The sequence below is a fragment of the Stegostoma tigrinum genome, chromosome 1 (genome assembly GCF_030684315.1).
Source record: "Stegostoma tigrinum isolate sSteTig4 chromosome 1, sSteTig4.hap1, whole genome shotgun sequence".
Classification (NCBI taxonomy): domain Eukaryota; kingdom Metazoa; phylum Chordata; class Chondrichthyes; order Orectolobiformes; family Stegostomatidae; genus Stegostoma; species Stegostoma tigrinum.
The window spans coordinates 83,895,775-83,920,364 of NC_081354.1; the positions used below are offsets into that span (position 1 = coordinate 83,895,775).

Sequence of the window (24,590 nt, forward strand, 5' to 3'; positions counted from 1 at the left end):
CAAGTAAAATTTACTAAGTAATAATTTTGTGGATTCTGTCATGTGTAGCTAAAGACCAGCATGGTTAGTGCTAGCTGCACAGCAATCAACACAACAATTCAGACAGCACCAAGTTAGCTCAGTGCCTTGAAGTCAGTGAATGCGTAGAGGATAATCCTGCAGAAATCCATATGTCAATGTTCAAGCGTTTTCCAATGGGCAGAACTACACAGAGCTTTAGTATAGGCTGAAAAATGTAAAGCCAGGAATAGGAATTAAGAGGAAAGCTGTACCACAATGGGATTGTTTTCAGTGAAAGAAAAAGGGGAGTTTTGATTTTTTTTTCAAATTAAGATGAGTTTTGAATGAGACAATGAAAAGAATGTTCATAATTGGTGGTCTGTGATAACAGGTCAGTCATTTAAAACAGGCTACCAAGACAGATGGTGGTTAAGCGAAATATGTTGAACATAAGTAAACAAGACGCAGACCAGATGTCCTTTTAAGGGTAAACTGCAGAAATGCCTGCAGAGAGTTTTGTATTGTGAAGCCAAGAATTCACTAAGTGTGGTGATCTTAAAAGGTAATCTTTCTAAAAATATAAATTTTCCTTACGTTTACGGCTAAGATTTGCATTTAGAAGTTTCTTCCACACCTAAATGGATATACACAGAAACTGTATCTGGTTAAGCAGATTCTCCCACATCTGCAGTTGCTACAATCTGAAAAAGTTTTTTTTCCCCTATTTGCTTTTGCAGGCCTGATTCATCGTTCTTCAATGAGATTAAATACAAGCAATTTTTAGTTCCGCTCGTCTAAATAATGTGTGAAGCTAAAAAGAAAAATGGTAATCTTGAGGATTGAGAAGATTTTACTGTTCTGCAAAGGAATACCAAGATAAAGTTAAGACAAGGAAAACAGTATGCTCTCTGGTGGTTAGAAGAACAGGTAGTGATCTAACTTAATCATACAAAATTCTGATATGGCTCGACAAGATACAGGCAGGAAGAATTCCTTCCTCGGGTAGGCCAAGGATATCCAAAACCAGGCTATACTGTCTTGTAATGAGGGTCAGATCATTTAGGATGAAGATGAGAAGTTTCTTCATTCAGAGGTTAGAGAATCTTTGGGAGTCATTGAGCATGTTCAAAACTTAGATTGATGTAATTTCTATATATTAGAAACATTAAGGGATATAGAGATAGCACAGAAAAAGCAACATCGAAGTAGGTGATCAAGCGTGGTCTCAATTAATGGCACAGCAGGCTTGAAGGACTGGATTGCCTACTACTGTCAGTGTTCTAATTCATTCATGGAAATGAGGTTATTGGACACATTTACTGTGGATCCCACTTGTTGAGAACACTGATAGGCAATGCTTTTAAATAATTCACCAATAGTGACTGTTTCATAGATACCATTGGAACACAAGTCAGGCTGCAAAACATCTGTTGATCATAATCACATTTAGAATGTCCTAATTCAAAAGGTTCTTATGGTGCAGAAGTAGTATCTCCACCTCAGATAGGAGACCCAATTGCAAGTCACAACCACTTCAGAGATGTTATTACGCATCTCTGAACAAGTTGATTAAAAATATCCATTTTAGTTCAGGGAGAGCTCTTATGGCAGTGAGTGAACCTACCTCTGAGTCAGAAGGCCAGGCCTCAAGTCACCCCTGCTCCACAACTGTCTCATAACATCTGAAGATTTTGATTAGAAAATATTTATTTTAATTCAGGTAGCAGGAAGGCTACTTCATTTTTTTTGAGATGAGAAAGCAGAGACAGTCGCTTGCAATTTGAACATGACAAAGCAAGCTAATAAATATAGGGCAGGGTGGATAAAACAGGCAGGATCCAAAAAAGAAAAATTCTTGGATCACATATCATCCTCATTTGAAAGTTGCTTAAATCCCCAAATTACCTACATTAAAGTAACATGGTTGGTTATTTGCATGTTCAGACCACCTCCAATAACTTATTTTGTTTCCATACCAAAATGAGACAGTGATTATTTTGTTATAGTTTCCAGTATCTTGGTCTGCACAGGTGGCTACAGCAAATGTCAATATATTTTTCAGTATAATTCTAAATTAAACTGGCCGAAACATTTCAAGCATCCAAAGAAAGCAAAGTTATTTTCTACACACAAATATTGGCCTTCTACCAATCACATACAACTACATTTTGCCAGGTACTGAAGAGAACACAGAACCAGACAGCACAGTGCAGGCCCTTCGGCACACGGTGTTGCACCAAACTTTTACCATAAACCTAAGGGCTATCTAACTTCCACCTCTACCTTATACTTTTATCCATATGCCTAACTAATAACCGCTTAAATGCCCATAATGAGACCTATTCCACTACTCTCTGGCAAAGCATTCCACACCCCTCCCACTCTGAGTACAGAACCTACCTCTGACGTTTCCCCAAAATCTACTTCCACTCTAAAACTAAGCCCCCTTGTAACAGTTACCTCCACCCTATGAAACAGTCTCTAGCTGTCCACTATCTATACCTCTAATCATTTTGTACACCTCTATCAAGTCACCTGTCATCCTTCGATGTTCGAAAGAGATAAGCCCGAACTCTCTCAACTGTTCCTCACAAGAACTTCTCCATTCCAGGCAACATCCTGGTAAATCTCCACTGCACCTTTTCCAACACTTCCACACCTTTCCTGTAATGAGGTGACCAGAACTAGACACAATACTCCAGATGTGGCCGAACCAGGCTTTTCTGTAGCTGGAGGATAGCTTCACTGCTCTTGAACTCAATCCCTCTATTAATGAAAGCTAACACACCACATGCCTTAACAATTCTATCCACCTGGGTGGCAGCTTTCAGGGAAGTGTGGACATGAACCCTGAGATCCCTCTGCTCCTCTGCACTGTCAAGAATCTGTTAACCCTGTATTCTGCTTTCAAATTTGTCCTTCTAAAATGAATCCCCTCACACTTTTCAGGGTTAAACTCCATCTGCCACTTCTCAGCCCAGCTCTACATCCTATCATTGTCCCTTTGTAACCGAGAACAGCACCATCCACAACTCGGCCCACCTTCGTATCATCCACGAACTTACTAATCCACCCTTCTACTCCTACATTCAAATTATTTACAAAAATCACAAATGGAAGAGGTCCCAGAACAGATCCTTGTGGTACACCACTCGCAACTGAGCACCATGTTGAATATTTTCCAACCACTACCACCCTTTGTCTTATAAGGATTCAGCTGATTCTGAATCCATTTTGCCACATTTGCCCCATCCCATGCCTCTTTATTTTCTTCATGAGCCTACCACAGGGAACCTTATCAAACACCTTACTTAAATCCACGTATACCACATCCACTGCTCTACCTTCATCCATGTGTTTGGTCACCTCTTCAAAGAATTCAATAAGGTTTGTGAGACCTGATCTTCTACTCACAAATCCACACTGACTATCATGAATCAAACTGTGCCTTTCCAAGTGATCATAAATCCTATCTCTCAGAGCCCTTTCCAATAATTTGCCCATCACTGAAGACTAACTAGCCTGTAATTTCAGGTTATCCCTATTCCCTTTTTTGAACAAGGGAATGACATTTGCCACTCTTCAATCTTCCAGCACTATACTCGTGGGCCGTGAGGATGAAAATATCATCGCTAAAGGCCCTATTGTCTCTTCCCTCGCTTCCCATAGAATCCTTGGACAAATCCCATCAGGCCCAAGGAACTTATCTATGTTCAAGTCCTCAAAATTCCTAGTACATCTTACTTACTAACATCTACCTCCTCTAGCCTACCAGCCTGTTTCACACTGTCCTCCCCTACGACTAGGTCCCCCTCAGTTGTGAATACCGAAGAAAAGTATTCATTAAAGACCTCTCCTATCTCTTTAGGCTCTGTGCACAAATTCCCTTTAAAGCCTTGATCAGCCCCACCTTTTCTCTGGTAATTTCTCTTATTCTTCACGTACGCATAAAAATCCCTGGCGTTACCTTGATCCTATCTGCCAAGGTTTTCTCATGCCACCTTACAGCTCTCCTAAGCCCTTTCTTCAGCTCCTTCCTGGCTAACCTGTATCCCTCTAGAGCCTTTCCCGATCCTCATTTCCTAAACCTTTTATATAACCATCTTTCTTCCTCTTAACTAGCTGTTCGACTTCGAGAACCGAGGCTCCCTCACTCGAGCACATCTCCCCTACCTGCTCGGGGCAAACATATCGAGCACATGCAGTATGCATTCCTTAAACAATCTCCACATTTCTATAGTGCTCAGGTTTGAAATCAAGCGCAGCCAAGTAAATGAAATATATTTGGTTGGAACAGCCAAAATAATAGTGCTAAAAATGCATTTCCAACATTGGACTATACCTGTGACAAAAAGAACAGCTCAGTTTTATTAAAAGTAACTTTTATAAATACTGCTAAATAAACTGCAATGTTGTTATCCCATACAAGGGAAGAAATCCTTAATTTCACATTGTAGTGATCTTAAACTATTCTGTATGTTTAATTTCAAAGTGATTGACTTTGAATCAATGAAAGCCAAGAGTAAGATAATGTTACAGCAGAAAATCAATCACAAGCAACTTAAGTATCTGGAGGTGATAAAGGACAGTTTCACCAAGGCAGATGACGCCTGAGTGATAAGTAGGCAGCAGTAAATTGGAAAAGTTACACCAACATATGTAAATGCTCACGTTCTCATGTCTAATATATCAAGACAAGAGATTCTTCCTTTCTAGGTGATCACCAAAGGAAGAAAAAAAACTACCTGAATGACCACCAAGGTCAATTTATAGTACGAGAACATGAGGATTTTTGGTTTATCATTATTCTATGAAAGACTGCCAAGTAGTTACACTCCTCCTCCTCCTCCATAGACCTGTGCATATTTCCTTTCCAAGTAAACGTTCAACTGTTTTGAAAGTTAATACGGAATCCGCTTCACCTGACTTAAAAACAATACACTCCAAATCCAAACTTTGTATGAAGTTTTTTTTTGCCAATTATCTTAAATCGGTATCCTCTGGTTAGTGAGGAGGGAACAGAAATCCAGACATATCATCCCTGTTCCCTCTAGAAAAACAAAACTAACTCAGGAGGCTATACTGATGACAGCTATCATTTGCAACAGGCTATTTACACAACATCTACACATAGCTAGGAACTTATCAGCTCGCAGGTTCTACAACAAATAAACCTACAATCAACCCTCAAGAAATCTTCAATTCTGTGGGAAAAGAACTGCCTAACATTGAAACCACTTTCTACCCAAAGGTGGTGTAGAAAAACTAAATAGGGCGTGAGAACTCTGTCCTTTAAGACCATACCAGCAGCGAGGCCCAGACAGTCACCAATCCTGCCCTTGGAAGGCTTAAGCATCGGTCTTTCTTTCCAGGTTGCTGCATGGCCTTGACACTGGGGCATAAGAGAAGCTGGACTAAAGCCCCTGATCAGTAACCGTCAATGTTACATCTGATGTCTCCACAAAAAGTATACTCCGACTTACAGCCTACCAGGGCCCAACTCAGTCTCTTTGCTCCAACATCAACCATCCCGAGACCCTCAAATCTGTATTTTGAATCTTACTCATAAGATCCAAAAGCTTGAGCTGCACACATTAAATAATGCAGTGATAAATAAACAAAATACAACTTAGAAAATATTTCAGAATACAAGTTTTCTTATTTAAAATTGACAAAATGCAGGTACGTGAACCTACATCATAAACGTTTGTAATTACATACTAAACGAATCAAAGATAATGGGAACTGCAGATGCTGGAGAATCAGAGATAAGCGTGGAGCTGGATAAACACAGCAGGCCAAGCAGCATCTTAGGAGCACAAAAAGCTGCCGTTTCGGGCCTAGACCCTTCCATCAGAAAAGGGGGATGGGGAGAGGATTCTGAAATAAATAGGGAGAGGGGGAGGCAGACTGAAGATGGATAGAGGAGAATATAGGTGGAGAGTATCAGCGCAGAGGTAGGGAGGGGATAGGTCAGTCTGAGAAAGATGGACAGGTCAAGGGGGCAGGATGAGGTAGTAGGTAGGAAATGGAGGTGCAGCTTGAGGTGGGAGGAGGGGATAGGTGAGAGGAAGAACAGCTTAGGGAGGTGGGGATGAGCTGGGCTGGTTTTGGGATGTGGTGGGGCGAGGAGAGATTTTGAAGCTGGTGCAATCCACATGGGAACCCTGCAGCCCAATGGTATTAAAGCGGATTATGAGTTGTTGTTCCTGCAACCTACGGGTGGCATCGTTGTGGCACTGCAGGAGGCCCAGGATGGACGTGTCATCTAAGGAATGGGAGGGGGGAGTTAAAATGGTTCGCGAGTGGGAGGTGCAACCAAGCGGAGGCTTGGGGACCGTTTTGCAGAACATCTACACTCGGTTCGCAGTAAACTACTGCACCTCCCAGTCACGAACCATTGTAACTCCCCGTCCCATTCCTCAGGCGACATGTCCATCCTGGGCCTCCTACAGTGCCACAATGATGCCACCCGTAGGTTGCAGAAACAGCAACTCATATTTCGCTTGGGAACCCTGCAGCCTAATGGTATCAGTGTGGATTTCACCAGCTTCAAAATCTTCCCTATCCCCACTGCATTGCCAAAACTAGCCTGGCTCGTCCCCGCCTCCCTAACCTGTTCTTCCTCTCACCTCAATTTCCTACCTAATAACCTCATCCCACCCCCTTGACCTGTCCGTCCTCCCCAAACTGACCTATCCCCTCCCTACTTAACTTCTCCTCTATACATCTTCGGTCCGCCACCCCCTCCCTCTCTATTAATTTCAGAATCCTCTCCTCATCCCCCTTTTCTGATGAAGGGTCTAGGCCCGAAAAATCAGCTTTTGTGCTCCTAAGATGCTGCTTGGCCAAATGAATCAAGCTGCTTTTGTAAGCATCTGCATCAGAATCAATTTGAGTCTCACAATAGGTCTTACCGGAAAATAGGTGAAGTTAGCATTTCCCAAATTATTTGTTTTCTTTATACACACTAATCCTGGTTCTTTTCAGAACATTCAGAGTGTCCACATCCACCCGGTGAAAAAATTAAATGAGGTCAGAAGCCTAGGGTAGAACACACAGGTAGATGCGAATGTGTTACAAGAGTACATGTGCTCCCTGGTGAAAACTGTATCTTGCACTGTTTGTCATGAAGTCCTCAAAAAACAAAAGCCACAAAGGAATGGAGAAATGAAGCATGGGGGCATCAGCTCTACATGAGAATGCTGGTTCTTTTTCTCTCAGTGACATTGTTAATTGGTAGCTTGCAGGAAGAGGAGGAAGTTAAAAATCAACTTTGATGCAAGAGCACAGGGACAGAAAGAGAAGCCATTACTAGAAATGTTCCAATTATAAAAGAAGATTGTAAAGGAGCAAGAATTTTGCAACAGAGAAAAGATGCCAGATTGGAATACTGTAGTCTGCTGCACCAGAGGCTAGAAAGAGGCCTTGTGGAGCTAGAGGGAGACAACAGTACTGTGGGATATATGTATTAAAGAACTATGATTAAGGTCATTCACTACAGTAAAAGGAAATGCTTGCTGCAGATTAACAAGGAGTTATGGGAAAGTTGAGTAGAAAAGGAATGCAGAGAAGGTCCAGAACTTATTAATAAAAGGGGTCAGACTGCATATTTTTAAAGAGTATTCACAGGAATTTGGAGGACAGTATTGAAAAGGAGAGGAAAATTTTAATTCCAAAAGTTATCGGTCAATGTTCAGACACTCACTATTCTAATAAACTTCTTCATATGTTTTCTGTGAGGTGGAACCAACATACTACAAAGGAAAACCCCTGTGCTAACAGGCAGGGTATTATTTTGATCAACATGAGGTGGAAATTCACTGCTGTAACTTAAAAGTGTTACAGACCCAGAGTTGGAAGATGAGATTAGACTGGATAGCTCCCCTTCTTTGGTTCAGACTTGATGAGCTGTCACCTCCCTACCAAGGGACAAAAAATTCTATGCATTCCATGAAGAGATGGCTAGGGGTAGCATAACAAAGGGCATCAGAGACTGACTACATAGCTGTGCCCAGTGCCTAATGACTCAACACATGTACACATGCTCAGGGAGACAATTTCAGATCATATAGTTATTGCTGATCAGATAGCAAGACGCTAGTCCTACAATGGAATAAAGACCAACTGTGAAGGTGCGCTGAAACGTAGGCGTTTGCCTGTTAATACTAAATAAAGCTAACTGCCATATCAGCAGAATCAGAATATTTGCTTGCACATAGCTGCTGACTGAGCAATCTATTACAGATACCAACTATGTCATGAAGTACAAACTGTTTTACTACAGGAACGTAGACATCAACTTTACATTAGAAGACATTTCTGGAGCATTTACCAAACAAATGCTGACAATTACAGATCTCGGGGTCTTCAGGTTTTTCTTCCCTTCCAAACCCCAGCAGTGTAACTCATTCTCATAAGCACTAATCAACATGAAGTAGTTTATATGACCCATATGTTAGTTGACTAAGTGATTACTACATATTTTAAGAAACAGCCAAACTTTGAACTTCAGTAGCAAGTTATGATTGAGCATTCAGCGCCAAAAACAAATCAATGTTGTAAAATTGTCTATTAAGCAAAATACATAACATTAAGTACCATAGCTATTTGAGCTCCTCACATGAATGTACCTATTTACGGATATATGCACAGACACAGTCTCTCAATGCCAAAGTAAGCATTGTTCATTTGAGGCCTTCACCCAGGGGTGAAACTATTTGACCAGTAAGAATGCCACTAAACTTCCCAACTCTCACATGCACTTTGCAAGACTACCAAGAAGCAGCTCTAGAAGGCACCTACTAATTTAACAGGCCAACAACACATTTTAAGATAAAGTCTAAAAATGTAAATACAGCCAGAGGGAAAAAAAGAGCAAGCACCACTAACCACCAGTATAATTCACAATTAATGTCACAAGAGTTTCTTCTCAATACAATACAATTTCAAGCTACTGAAGACAACTGTTTACGTCATGAAATTGGCTGACTAGCTGGAGACATAGTACAGACAAATTTTCTGAAGGAACTTGTGAACTTGACTGGTTTTTCCTAACATATCATGAATCTTAATTGCCAATTCTACCATGTGCCACAGCAGAATTTGTACCTGTGTCCCCAGAACATTACTGGGATCTCTTGTTCAACAGCCTAACAATAATACCTCGAGGCCATCACCTCCCACAATGGAGTAGCTAATTCTACACTAAACGGATTAAACGGTGCAAAAATGCAAAGTCTTCTACTTCAGAATACATGAAATTCCAAAATGATGAAACAGAGGGCAGGTATAGTTGAAATGGTTTGTTCAGTGTTGGCCTTTATATTTGGGATCTAGAATAGAGAGTAGAAGTTATGTTTCAACTATATAGAGCTTGCAATAGACCACTGCTGACGTACTGTGGACAATTCTAGGTCCCACACCTCAAAGAAGCTAAATTGCCCTTGAAGATGTAGTTTGATAGAATGATACTTGAACCCCAAGGATCAAAACTGGAGAGCTCATTAAAAAGAAAATCAAGGTTGCACTTCCTGGAATGTAGGAGATTTACGTAAGTTAAGATGCTAAGGGAAACTGACAGGCCAGATTGCTATTAACTCGAGAGCCTAGGGCTGGAAGTCATCATGTGAAAATTCTGAAGGGTCACTGGGCTTGAAACGTGACTTAGTTTTCTCTCCACAAATGCTGCCAGACTTGCTGAGGTTCTCAGGCAATTTCTGTTTTTGTTTCAAGATTGCACCATCCAGTCATAGAGATGCAAAGCACAGAAACAAACCCTTCAGTATAACTCTGCCAGATATTCAAAATAAATCTAGTTCCACTTAACTGCATTTAGCCTACATCCCTCTAACTCCTTACCGGTATATCCAAACGGAGGCCTTTTAAAAATGTCGTAATGGTATCAGCCTCCATCACTTCCTCTGGCAGTTCATTCCATACACGCACCATGCTCTGCGTGTAAAAGTTGCCCCTCAGGTCCCATTTAAATCTTTCCCCTCTCACCATTAACTTCTACCTTTGCATTCCACCACTGTGAAGACAGACCTTGGCTCTTTACCTATCCTGACCCCTCAATTTTATAAATCCCTATAAGGTCACCCTTCAGCCTCTGATGCTCCAAGGAAAACAAGCCCAGCTGAACCGTCTCTCCCTGTAGTTCAAACCCTCCAACCTTGGCAACATCCTTATACGTCTGTCCTGAACCCTTTAAAGTTGGAGATCATTCCTATAGCAGGGAGACCAGAATTGCACACAGTATTCCAAAAGTGGCCTAACCAATGTCCTGCATCAACCTCCCAATTCCTTTAATCAATGCACTGAACAATATAAAGGCAAGTACACCAAACACCACCTCCACTATCCTGTCTACCTGCGACTCCACTTTCAAGAACAATGAACCAGCACTCAAACATCTTTGTTCAGCAACACTCCCCAGGACCTTACCATGAAGTTTAGAAGTCCTACCCTGATTGGTTTCCAAAATGCAACACTGCACATTTATCTAAATTAAACTCCATCTGCCACACCTTGGCCTATTGGTCCATCTGATCAAGATCCTGTTGTACTCGAAGGTGACCATCTTTGCAGTCCACTACGCCAATTTTAACATCACCCACAAACTTACTAACCATACCTATGTTCACATCCAAATCATTCACATAAAATGATGAAAAGCAGTGGAACCAGTGCCAATCCTCCTGGCGCACTGCTAGTCACAGACCTATAGTCTAAAAAGCACACTTCACCCTCTACCTTCAAGCCAGTTCTATACCCAAATGGCTAGTTAGGTAATAAGACAGAGGAACACAACAAGTCTGCTCTGCCATTCAATCGTGGCTGGTAGGCATTTGAGAAACTTTCTCCCCGTAACCCCCGATCTCCTTGATTGTCAAGGATCTGTCTCTGTCTTAATAGAGAATGATCGGCCTCCACAGCCCACTGCGGCAATGAATTCCATACATTCACCACTATCTGGCTGTAGCTTCTCCTCGTCTCTGTTCTAGAAAGTGTCTTCCCTTTACTCTAAGACTGTGTCCTCAGGTCCTAGCCTCTCCTGCTAATGGAAATGTCTTTCCAAAGTCCATTCTGTCCAGGCCATTCAATAATCTGTAGGTTTCAATTAGATCTCTCCTCAGCCTTCTAAACTCAAATTCTCCCTGTATTCCAAGTGATCTAACCTTGCTAATTAGTTCACCATGAGGAATCTTGCAGAACGCCTTACTGAAGCTCATATAGATCACATCCATTACTGTGCCCTCATCAGAGATAATGGGAACTGCAGATGCTGGAGAATTCCAAGATAACAAAATGTGAGGCTGGATGAACACAGCAGGCCAAGCAGCATCTCAGGAGCACAAAAGCTGACGTTTCGGGCCTGGACCCTTCATCAGAGAGGGGGATGGGGAGAGGGAACTGGAATAAATAGGGAGAGAGGGGGAGGCGGACCGAAGATGGAGAGTAAAGAAGATAGGCGGAGAGAGTGTAGGTGGGGAGGTAGGGAGGGGATAGGTCAGTCCGGGGAAGACGGACAGGTCAAGGAGGTGGGTTGAGGTTAGTAGGTAGCTGGGGGTGCGGCTTGGGGTGGGAGGAAGGGATGGGTGAGAGGAAGAACCGGTTAGGGAGGCAGAGACAAGTTGGACTGGTTTTGGGATGCAACTGTTCAACTGCAACTCATATTCCGCCTGGGAACCCTGCAGCCATATGGTATCAATGTGGACGTCACCAGTTTCAAAATCTCCCCTTCCCCTACTGCATCCCTAAACCAGCCCAGTTCGTCCCCTCCCCCCACCGCACCACACAACCAGCCCAGCTCTTCTCCCCCACCCACTGCATCCCAAAACCAGTCCAACCTGTCTCTGCCTCCCTAACTGGTTCTTTCTCTCACCCATCCCTTCCTCCCACCCCAAGCCGCACCCCCAGCTACCTACTAACCTCATCCCACCTCCTTGACCTGTCCGTCTTCCCTGGACTGACCTATCCCCTCCCTGCCTCCCCACCTACACTCTCTCCGCCTATCTTCTTTACTCTCCATCTTCGGTCCGCCTCCCCCTCTCTCCCTATTTATTCCAGTTCCCTCTCCCCATCCCCCTCTCTGATGAAGGGTCCAGGCCCAAAACGTCAGCTTTTGTGCTCCTGAGATGCTGCTTGGCCTGCTGTGTTCATCCAGCCTCACACTGTGCCCTCATCAATTCTCTTTACTACTTCTTCAAAAAACCCAATTAAGTTTGAGACATATTGTTCCATGCACAAAGCCAAGTTGACTACCTCCATTCAGCCCTTGCCTTTCCAAATACATGCAAATTCAGTCCCTCAGGGTTCCCTCTAACATCGTGCCCACCAATGACATCTGGTCTAGTGTTCCCTGGCTTTTACTTACTGAGTAGCAGCACCGCCTTAGTCATTGTCCAGTCTTCTGGCACCTCACCTATGGCTATCATTGATACAGATATCTCAGCAAGAGGCCCAGCAATCACTCTCCTAGCTTCCCACAGAGTTCCAGGGTACACTCGATCAGGACCCAGTGACTTATCCACCTTTATGTGATTTAAGCCATCCAGCATTGCCTCTTCTGAAATAACATCTTCAAAAATGTCCATGTTAATTTCCCCATATTCTATATCTTCCATATCCTGCTCCACAGTAAACACTGATGCAAAATGCTCATTTAGCATCTCCCCAATCTCCTGTGGTTCCACACGCAGGCAGCTTGCTGATCTTTGAGGCGCCCTGTTCTCTCCCTAGTTACTCTTTGCATTCCCCTTAACCCTACTTGCCAAAGCTATCTCATGTCTCATTTTTGCCCTCCTGATTTCCCTCCTAAGTATGCTCCTATTGCCATCATACTCTTCCAGGGATTCGCTTGATCTCTGCTGTCTATACCCATCATATGCTTCCTTGTCTTTCCTTGATCATCCAGCATTCCCTGCACGTACCAGCCTTGCCCTTTCCCCTGACAGGACCATACGTTCTCTGGGCTCAATATCTAATTTTTTGAAGGCTTCCCATTTTCCAGCTTTCCCTTTACCTGCAAACATTTGCCCTCTATCGACTTTTGAAAGTTCTTGCCTAATATCTTCAAAATTGGCCTTACTACCATTTAGAATGTTAACTTTTAGATCTGGTCTATCCTTCTCCAACACTATTTTAAAGCTAATAGAATTAAGGTCACTGGCCCCAAAATAATACTCCACTGACATCTCAGTGGACTGTTTCCCAAGAGTAGGTCAAGTTTTGCACCTTCTATACTGGGTAAACATTGAATCAGAAAATTTTCTTGACAACACTTAAATTCCTCTCCATCCTTAATGTGGCAGTCCTAAACTCTCTTTATTAATCTTATTATTCTTACAGATAAGTTTCCCTCCTAAAGGTGTTCTCAATTTCCTGCTGACTACTTTTTTTGGGTGGGTGGGGGAGGGAAAGAGTTGATATAGTACAATTCCAATAAAGGTGATCATCTCTATTTCTCAGCTCAACCCAAACAACTTCCTTGTACATATTTTCAAGAGTATTCTCCTTCAGAGCAGCTGTATGTTATCCCTAATCAAAAATGCCACTCCCCCAATTTTTCCTATAGCATCTACACCCTGGAACATTAAGCTGCCAGTCCTGCCCATCCCTGAGGCACATCTGATTCTTATGATATCCTAGTTCCACGCTCCCAACCATGCCCAGTTCATCTTTCTTACCTGTTAGTTCTCTTGTTTTGAAATAATTGCAATTTAGCAGTCCTACCTTGTTCTCTGCTTTGTTCCTGTCTGCCACGACTATTTGACTTGCTCCTTTTCCCAACTGTGCCGGTCTCAGACTGCTCTTTGCTCTGGTAATGGATATCTTACTACCCTCGACAACTTCCTGCCTAACTACCTACATTCTTTCCTCAAAATCTTATCCTTTTCTCTTCCGATGTCATTGATTCCAATGTGTATAATGACCTCCTGCTGGTTTTTCTCTCCTTTGAGAATATTCTGCACCCTGAGATATCCATGAACCTAGCACCAGGCAGGCAGCACACCATTCCAATGTCTCATTATCAGGCATAGAAACGTCTTGTCTGAGTCCCTGATCAGGCAGTCCTCTGTCACTTGGAACCTGACGTACCCCTCGTTACATTAGTGCCAGTCTTGGTACCTGAAACTTGGCTGTCAGGGCTATGTTCCGATAAGTGTCCATCAGCCCCCACATTTTTCATACTTGTTTAGATGGGGGATAGCCACAGGAAACTCCTACACAATGCATCCTTCTCTCCATCTCATGGATGTAAGGCATCTACCTGTGTCTTTGGTTCTTTGTTTTTTTTGGCCGTTGCTGCTTCACAGCACCAAGGACCCGATTTCAATTCCTGCTTTGGGTGACTGTGTGGAATTTGCATCTTCTGCGTTTGCATAGTTTCTCACGGTGCCCTAGTTTCCTCCCACAATCCAAAGATGTGCAGGTTAGGTGGACTGGCCATACTAAATTGTTTGTTCTTTCCAGGCATGAGTGGGTTCAGTGGATTTGTCAATGTAAATGTGGAGTTATAGTGATAGGGTAGGGGTCTGATTTTGGGTGGGATGTTCTTCCAAGGGTTGATGAGGACTTGATGGATTGAGTGGTCTGCTTCCACACTGTAGGGATTCTATGCATGTTATAACACTCCCATCTCAGCGGTTACACTGTATCCCACCCTCTGATGGTGCATATCTCCTTTTTAATCTAAATTTTAAACTTACTGCCACAATGCTGTATTGTAATGTACTGATTTGAGAAAATTAATTTGTACTTGATAGTCTTCACATTTGAAGTGAACTATTGGTCAACATCCCCGCCTAGTTAAATTGAGGATTTCAACTTCTCACAGGAGGCTGCCTCTTTCCAGCCAGCCACCTTCTTTGATCGTTATTCTATTTGCAACTCCAATGTTTCAGACATCTTTTTATTATTTTCATTATTTTAATTAGTTATATCCCCCTAAAATAGTAAACACATGCAATGTTCTTCTCCTCCCTTCTGTCAAATGGGACACACACTGATTAGGACACAATGTTAGATTGATTCTTCAAATACATTCCAAAATTTTTTAACAAAAGGATTGAGTACAGAAGTAAAGAGATCTTCTTACCATTATAAAGAACCTTGGAGAGACCATACCTGGGCTAGTGAGCCACATTGGTTTCCTATGAAAAAAAATGTCCCTGCCAAAAAGAGTGCAACAAAAATTCACCAAATTAATTCTTGAAATAGAGAAAACACATGGAAGGATTCAACAGAATAGGTCCATATTCTTTGGAATTTAGGAGGATGACAGGTGATCTAATTCACAGGGTTTGGTACAATAGAAGCAGGAAGTATATCTGCCGTGGCCACAGGGTCCACAACCAGGTGACAGTTTCAGAATAAGGGCAGGTCATTTAGGAATGAGATGTGGAGGAATTTCTTCACTTAAACGTGTAGTGAATCTTTGGATTTCTCTCCCGCAGAGATCATAGAGCATGGAATCCCTACAGTGTGGGAGCCCTTCAGCACAAGTCCACACCGACCCTCAATGCATCCCACCCAGACCCATCCCACCTAACATACACATCTCCGAACGCTACGGGCAATTTAGATGGCTAATTGACGTAGCCTCCATTTCTTTGGACTGTAGGAGGAAACTGGAGCAGCCCGATGAAACCCTTGCAGACACAGGAAGAACATGCAAACTCCACACAGACAGTTGCCTGAGTGTGGAATTGAACTCTGGTTCCTGGCACTATGAGGTAGCAGTGCTAACCACCGAACCACTCAGGGGTCTGTGGGTACTCTGCCATTAAGTGTGTTCAAGACTTGGCTATAGATTTCTACATCTTTAAAACAAAATCAAAGGATACAGGGTCAGTGCAGAAAAATGCTGATATAGGAGGTCATTCACAATCTGAATGATGGAACAAGCTAGCAAGGTTTACACCTGCTCCTATTTCTTGCATTATGATTATATGCTTTTAGAAACATATGAAACCTTCAAGGTGAAAGGTCCCCTATAATGACAGCTAAGTAAATTGGAACTACATTCTCTGGAAATTTGAAACATAGATTTCTCAAGGGATTGACAGGGTAGACAGAAGTGTGAAGGTCTTCAAATCTTCACCTTTGCCGCTGCAACTGCAGAGGGTGCACTCACCATGCAGATGCAGTGCCTACAACATTAGTACCAGTAACACCACAGGTAACAGATTGCATTAAATAATAGGATAAATTTAAAGGGCTCATTCTCAACAGAATCAATTCAATTAGATCGATTTGGGATGATTTTTCCCTGCACTTCACTCCCAGTATTTGCCCACCACATCTGTTAGCTCCCAAGTCACCTCCATGCACAACTCAGTGACACTGTACACCTATTATCGAAATGCATGCCAACTTCAAATTCAAGGCGCATGTTGACAGAAGTCAGTAGTACTGGCTGCTTTTTCCAGTCCTGTGGCAGGAGACACGCTCAGCAGGCTCATGAATCTAAAAACTCAAATTACAATATTTTAAAAATGTCATAAAAACAAGGTATATTGTGTTTAGAGCAACACAAGAAGTGCTAGCCCATCCAACTATTCCTGCCATTAAAAATTAGATCTGGTTAATCGATTTCTAAATTTATATCCATTAGTTCAATAATCCTTGATACCTGCCTTTCTTAAAAATAAAACACACTATCAATATAGGTTTTAGCAAAATGCTGCCCTTCACAGTAAGTATGCTTTTACAGGGGTTATAGTGGTGAACTAGTAATCTGGGGGTATGAAGGTTAACTTAAACTGCATGGCAGTTTGTTAATATGAATGTACAGGTAGTTCTGCTATAACACATTCAGTTAACTCAAATTGGCGATACAATGCGATTGATGAATAGTGGATGCTGTTTGGATAACACAAATTTCCTGTACATGTATAGTGATTTCCATATAACACGATTTTCTACAGAACGATGTCACACAAGAATGCAACTATCGCACTGTAGGAGAGCTACCTGAAGTTAGAAGAAAGTAGAAATGAATAGCCATGGTCAGCAACAAACAATATCTTAGATTGCTGTAAAAACCCAAATTGTTTACAAACATTCTTTTGAGAAGGAAGCTTACTGTATCACCCAGTTTGGCCAATACGTAGTTCCAGATCCACAACATTCTGGTGACTCTAAACTACTCCCAAACATTCCAGCAAGTCACTCAATGGATTTGGTCTTCCTTGTAATCATCTGATATCAAATAGATTACCTAGCGTACACCTATGTGTCTTTCTCTGCTGAGTCTGTTATGAGCAGTCTAGTGAACCCTTCAATATCCTTCTCACCAGCAGCTGGGGATTCATAACAGTGTGGAAAACTTTTCCAGATTAGTCACGTAACAGTGCTATCAACATCATAAATTGCATTACCATTCCCAAGTCAACAGCAATGCCATAAAGCAAAAAATAAACATGCAGCCACATCAGTACACCACCTTAACAATAGGCTTAGTAGGAAGCAGAACTTCAAATGGAGACAGGAGAGGGATTAAGGAAAAAAGGTCCAGTGTTTAGGGGCCCCGACAGTTGAACACAAGGTTGCCAATGGTCAAAAAATTAAAAATCAGGAATCAAGAGACCAGAACTCAAAATGCCACAGGCATTCCAGTGGGTCGGGGCGTCAGAGTTAAAGACGCAATCCTTTTGGGGATAAACTCAGGATACTCTCCAGTAATTTGAGAGATGTATCACATTAAGTTGTATACATTACAACTTAAAGTCAGGCAGCTATGAGATGGTGTGGGCCATCACTAGCATGACTGCATTCCACCACAATCAATGTCTTCTAAACTCTTGCTGGTGTGACATACACTAACTTTTAGAGGAACTGAGTAAGCCCAAAAAGGTTGCTTAGTGGTCAGTAGCGCAGGGACTAGCTCCTGAACAAAAGCGGCGCGGGGTCAGAATGGTGACACCTGTTTGAAATGCAGCATTCTTTTGAAGAAGGCATAAATACCTAGATTTTCATAGGCTCCTTTTTAAAAAAAAGCTGTTAGCATTCAGTCTCAGCTCCATTGCAGTTTCTGGCCTGTAGTTTGCAGGAAACCTTACCTAACTTCCCAATCTGACATATTCACACTTGACCATTAATGTCAAAACAGGCAACTAGTGCTGCTTCAAAGCAGGGGAGCATGTCAGAAGTAGTACCAAAGATAGATTCAAATGAAGTGGCAAACCTGGTGAAGCTACAGCACAGGACTTCATGCAAGCTAAACAGTGCAGAGAAAATACTAGCTAATGCTACAACTAGCAGATCAAAGTTTTGCATTCATACCACACGTAATCTTGAAGAGGTACAGGGCAACTAAACTGAAAGCATCCCTATCATGTCAATACAAGGCAAGACTAAAGCATTCATAGCAATCTTCAGCCAAAACAGTCAAGTCAATGATACACCTTTGTCTCTTCCTTAAATCCCTGCAACCACAGATGCAAGTCTTTAGCCAATTTGATTAATTCCATTGGATTTCACCGGATTAAAAAGTTCTGAATGTCCCCTGATAGGTGCTCAGTCACACTTGTAATTTCTCAGACTTGAGAAATAAATGGCAAGTTTATATCATGCAGGCACCTAAACAACGATCACTTCCAACAAAATTCAATCTTTTTTTATGGCATTCAAAAGATATCACTGTTAATTCCAGCATTACAAATGCCAGTCTTCAAAAAAATTCAGTTCATTCGACCAGATTTTAAGAAGTGGATGTAGGCACTGAACATTGCAAAGGCTATGGGTCCTGACAAGGAGTCTACCATCGAGCTGAAGACGTGTTCCAGAACCATTCTCCTGTGTACCGCTACAAACCAGCATGTACTTGACAATATGGAAAACCGATCAGTTACTTCCTTTATACAAAAAGATGTAACATATACAAACCAGCAAATTACTGCCCATCAAGTTTGCTCTTTCAGTCAACAGCAAAGTGATGAAAGGAATCATAACAATATCAGGCATTATTTGCTTAGCAATAACTTGCTCACTGACACATTCTAGTAGAGCCACTCGGCTCCTGTCCTCATTAGCATTGCTCCAAACAGGAGCAAAACAAAAGCTGAATCAGAGTAGTGAATAACTGCCCATGACATCAAAAAGGTGCTCCAGCGGAACTCAAGCCAATAGAAATCAGGGAAAAATCTTTGCTGGCTGGAGACATAGTAAAATAAAATAATGCTGTTGGAGGTCAAGTTCTGCAGGGGTTCCTCAGGTTAGTGGTTCTTAACGCAACCATCAGCACAAGCTTTAATGACGCTCCTAAGGTCAAAATTAGGATGTTCACTGTACAAATGTACAATGTTCGATACCATATGCAACATCTTGCAAAATGGAAACAGCATCTTGAACTGCAGCAAGACTACCTGGACTGGCAAGTGACAAGTAACATTTCCCCAGAAAAGTGCTGAACAGAGAGAGAAACTAACAATCAAGTGCATTACCATTGGCAAATCCTCCACTACCCACATCCTGAGAATTGCCATTGACCAGAAATAGAACAGGACTAGCTTTATAAATCCTGAAGCTCCAAGAACAGATCAGAGGCTATGAATCTTGCTGAATTTCTGATTCCTAAAAGTTTGTCACCCATCTACAACACAAGCAGTGTGATGGACTGTTTGCCATGTGTCTGGCTGAATCTAGTTCTAATAATACAAATGGCATAAAGTCAACCAGGAAAAAAAAGCAGTCTGCTTAACTGGCACCATGTCCATAGCATTCACTTTCTCTGCACTAATGTTCAGTAATTTCAACAAGAACCATCTACAGTATATACTGTAAAATTTCACCAATGCTCCCAAGACAACACCTTCCAAACAGAGATAATGGGAACTGCAGATGCTGGAGAATCCAAGATAATAAAGTGTGAAGCTGGATGAACACAGCAGGCCAAGCAGCATCACAGGAGCACAAAAAGCTGACGTTTTGGGCCTAGACCCTTCAGAGACTCTCTGATGAAGGGTCTAGGCCTGAAACGTCAGCTTTTGTGCTCCGGAGATGCTGCTTGGCCTGCTGTGTTCATCCAGCCTCACACTTTATTACCTTCCAAACATATAACCACTATCATAGCTAAGTACAAGTCAGATACCAGAACACCAGATTCAAGTGGCACTCAGCATAGACATGAAAATAAATTGCTGTTTCTTCAATATCCCCTGGCTTACAACCCCTAAGCCCCCTTTAAGGGCAAGTGGGGTTATGGAATAACTACCAGTCTGGCCAGCAATACCCACACCCTGTAAAAGGAAAAAAAATGATGAGTATAAAATTGGCTCCAGTGAATGCTTGTAATCTGACAGTTTTCAACTTTAAGGCATTGTTGAGTAAGGCATAGCATTAGGTACTGAAGGATCCTTTAAAAAAAGCGGAGTGAAAAAAGTGTTTTAACAGTAAATGGACGACAAATCAAGTTGGGATTTGGAGGAATTGCAATTTAATTTTCAAGTCAGAAAATGATATATTTGTTAAACTTAAGTTGTTTCATTACTTGAGGCAATCACATGAGGAGAACCATGCTCAAAAACAATACTTACAGGTGATAGACATGGGATAGGAAATTATGGTACTATTGAAAATTCAAGATAGCAAGGGAATGATGATGTGGATGACTCAAAGAGAGTCACCCCAGGAGAGTAATGATGAGGGAGCACAGATGGCAATAAGCATTTAACTCTTCAATTTAATTGGTGACACTGTATTAAGCACAGTTTAACTGCAGAGATCAAAGTCAAAGGAAGCCGAGAACAAGAAAATAGGTATAATAATGGCTGCAAGGTGTCATTTATAAATACAAATTGTGTTGCTGAATGTGTCCTCTGGCCAGGGCCATTTAAAACCCAGCAAGTTTCCCTGAGGAAATCAAAAGTCAACCAGATCCATACAAGCTGTGCCAATGCTATAGCTGGTAGAATGTATCAAAGAAGGTTACATGTAATAGTACATTACTCATGTCATACTGCATAAGTTCGTAGCATCTATGAGCTATTCCAATGGGAGAAACAGTATTTCAGAAAGATAAGGAAAATAAACTGGAATACTGAAAAACAAACTAAGATCCCTTTACTGCGAATGATCTACTCGCCTGCTCTCCAAACCCCTCAATGCCAGATTTAATAAACCATTTCCTGAGCCAGAGCAAGCCTACAGTACTGTTGTTCATTACATTTAGCAACAAATCCTATTATTAATTGAGCTTTGATGTGGAGCTAAGATTCTTCCAATCCAGTTCAAGGTAATCCACTGGTCAAAGCTCAGAAAACGAGCGACGTAATGACTCCAGCGGCCCAACAGGCTCGCTCTGGAGGTCTGTGCATTTTCGCTGGATTACCTCCATCAGCGTTCCTATTCGCATCGGTACAATACTAAAGGCTGAGTTTGGGGAATGTTACTCAGACCTTTATTAAATTAGGTAACAAACATTACGTAGTGCGGATTTTGCATTCATTCCATCCAAAATAAGCGTTACAAAAAGTGATAACGTATGTGGCGGATACTGGTTGAATCAGCCGTCAAGTTTTCCTTGTCGAAAAACAGTTAAGAGAAATCAAAGGGACATTGGAAGCCAGTGATTTGAGGGAAAATAGGTTTCAATCGAATGAACCCTCACTGTGAAGCCTACTCAAGAGCCAAGAGGTGCGTTGCGAAACGGCTGTGCAGATGCAGCGGCCTCTCTACATTTCCAAGAGTTCTGGGCCGTGGCTGCTTGTGGAGAACAGTGCCAAATACGAAACGCTGAAATACAGCGCATCTCTAAACGAAATCTGCAGTGCGCACGAATGAGGAAATTCACGTAAAGCACAGGAACCAGACAGTGAGAAAGAGGGGGGGAAGTTTGCCAAGGAAAAGTTTAAGTCAGTCGGCTGGGAAGACAGCGGTGATGCTGCAGGGCCGGGTGAAAAAGAAGGGTGGGAGGGAAAGGGACTCTCAATATTATGGAGCGAGCCCCAGGGCAGCGGGTGGTGAAGCGGAAGTCGGAGCCGGGTCACTCTCGGGGGGTAGTCACGTGAGACTTTTTTGTTCCTCCGCGGCCGTTAATCTCCGCCACCGCCACTCCCACAGAAAGAAACAGCGAGCGAGCGGCTCCAAACCCCCCTCCACCGGGATCACCATGGTAGCCAACTCACAATCCAAACTTCCTCATGTAACCGCCACGCCACCAACCGTCACTTTTCACAAATTTCCCGGTAGGCACAGACAGAGACCGAGCGGAAAAAAAGCCGCTGCACTCGCGCCCAACAGCAAAACAAACAAAATCCAAATCGCCAGCCGACGGCCAGTCTTTCACCTCGTGTGTGCATTTACGTTATAATAATAATAATAATAATAATAACAACAACAACGATGAGTATATTTAACAGAACAAACCTAACTGAGAAAACTGAGCCGCCGTCCCGCGGAGCGGCAAGGCGTACGTGAGGGTGTGCGGGACAGATGCCGGAATGGCGAGAGGGTTCTCGGAGTCAAGACAAAAGAAAATGGAGCCAGGGACCTCCAGAGGAGCAACTTCAGGGCCAATTCGCGAGGAAGGTGTTGGCAGTCGCCGACTCACCCAAGTGCCGCCCAGCAACCACATGAACGCTACGGCGGCTCTTGAAAGCAGAGAGGCAGTCCTTACCTACACAGTGTATGAGTTTGTACCGCCACGAATCCAGTTCCCGCCGAAAACCTCTTCTCTCCGCCGTACATCTGGGGCTACCGCACTGACTCGCCATTCTGCCCTAGCCCGGGTGTGTGCGTCTGACGTCATCGCGTCCCTATTTACATGGCACGTCGTGCGTGCTCCTTGATTGACGGCTGTCACTGGCTGGGGTGGCGGGAGGCTGGACACTGGCCGTTGTCGCGTCCGCTCACTCTCACCAGGGAGTCGGGAGGCGGCGCCGGTGCTGGGCTGCGGGGCACGAACAAAGGATCTGCCTTGCACTCTCTACTTGGCAATCTTTTGCACTTGCACTCTTTTCAAAGCCTTTAATCACCTCGCTATGGTACTTTTTTCTCTCCCTTGCAAAAAGGGAAGTGGTTAGTCGTATATTATTTTTCAGCCACTCTTTACGTGAAGTTTGGTCGCTTGTTCGAAAAATGAACACCATCTTTTCACTGAATTTCAATTCCACTTCTTTAGAAGTCAAGAGAGCTTAACAACTCGAACAAATGGATTTGGTGACTTAATCTCTACTTTTAAATCTAGGTAGAAGATGCCGGCCCATCCACCGAGTCCAAATAAAGCTTTCCTTGTAAACGGTGCATGGAGCACTTTGTATCGAAAATAAACGAGCAATCGTCGCACTATTGCCGTAGAAAATTACCTTAGCCTTGTTGTCAAGCATAGTGTCATGATTACAGATATAAAATAAATTCTACGAGATCATAATCTGAGCAGCATTAGATAATTTATTTGCCGTGAACGAGAGGCACAGGATTACTCCAGGCTAATAAAGTTGTAATCAGTCTCATGATTGGAAATCTAATATCGTGTTTTACTTGAAGCAAAAAATAAAACGCTACATTTCTTCGATGTGATTAAACATTATGAGACAACAAAACAAAATGACATAATTAAAGATGGGAAAAATCCGGAGGGAAAAATACAAAGCGGGCACTATCCAGCTCTCACAATGACGTAGCAGTTGTGAAAACGCTGCCAGTTGTCAATGGCCACACTTGTAACAAAAGACTATTTCGAATATCAAATCCCGACAATAGAAGGCAGATTCTTCTGAAACAATATGACTGCCCACTTTTGTTTTTCACCTCACACCAGTCTGCCCGCAAAGCGTACTTACATTAGTGAGAAACTGATCACAGCCTACTGAATAATAATCACCGAAAACCCCAAGAAGTGTATTTTCTCCTCAGGTGCTGACTGACCTATTCTTTACCGTCAAAACATTTTGCTTTAGTTTCAGATTTATAGTGTTTACAATTGTTTCTTTTTAGTTTACAACTATCTATATAAAGAGGGCATGCATAGTAACACCAGCGACTGAACATCCAGTTTTATTGACTTAATTGAACTCTAAAAAAACTAGTCTTCAGTTTGGTTAATGCTTTAATGGTAACCATTTCCATTGCACACAAAAAAAGTTGATTGCACCTGTGTACGTCAATGGTCCCAGAAAAAAATATACATTTAGATGTGGAGGCTTTGGAGAGGGTGCAAAGGAGGTTTACCAGGATGCTGCCTGGACTGGAGGGCTTGCCTTACCAGGAGAGGTTGACTGAGCTTGGACTTTTCTCTTTGGAGAGAAGGAGGAAGAGAGGTGACCTGATCGAGGTGTACAAGGTAATGAGAGGCATGGATAGAGTCGATAGCCAGAGACCTTTCCCCAGGGCAGGACTGACTGCCACGAGGGGTCATAGTTTTAAGGTGTTAGGAGGAACGTATAGAGGAGACGTCAGAGGGAGGTTCTTCACCCAGCGTTGTGAGCGCATGAAATAGTTTGCCAGTGGTAGTCGTGGAAACTGAGTCATTAGTGACATGTAAGCGACTGCTGGGCATGCACATGGACAGCAGTGAATTGAGGGGAATGTAAATTATGTTATTTTGTTTGGATTAGGATTATTCCACGGCACAACATCGTGGG

General features: G+C 42.6%; 1 protein-coding gene across 15 annotated transcripts in view; it reads right to left on the reverse strand.

The window, feature by feature from the left end:
* lcorl (ligand dependent nuclear receptor corepressor-like) overlaps positions 1–22,754 on the reverse strand; it is a 122,547-nt gene extending 99,793 nt beyond the window's left edge. For 13 of the 15 annotated variants that reach the window (XR_009445871.1, XM_048528139.2, XM_048528130.2 and 10 more), the window contains exon 1: positions 22,625–22,754. Coding sequence is in view for 12 of the 15 variants with exons in the window: in XM_048528139.2 (XP_048384096.1) it covers positions 22,625–22,721 (97 nt within the window). In the remaining 3 variants the exon portion in view is untranslated. Of the gene's footprint in view, positions 1–22,374; positions 22,576–22,624 lie in introns of those variants that run through there. The other 2 variants (XM_048528156.2, XM_048528149.2) reach the window with 2 other exon arrangements.
* Positions 22,755–24,590: the final 1,836 nt, after the last annotated feature.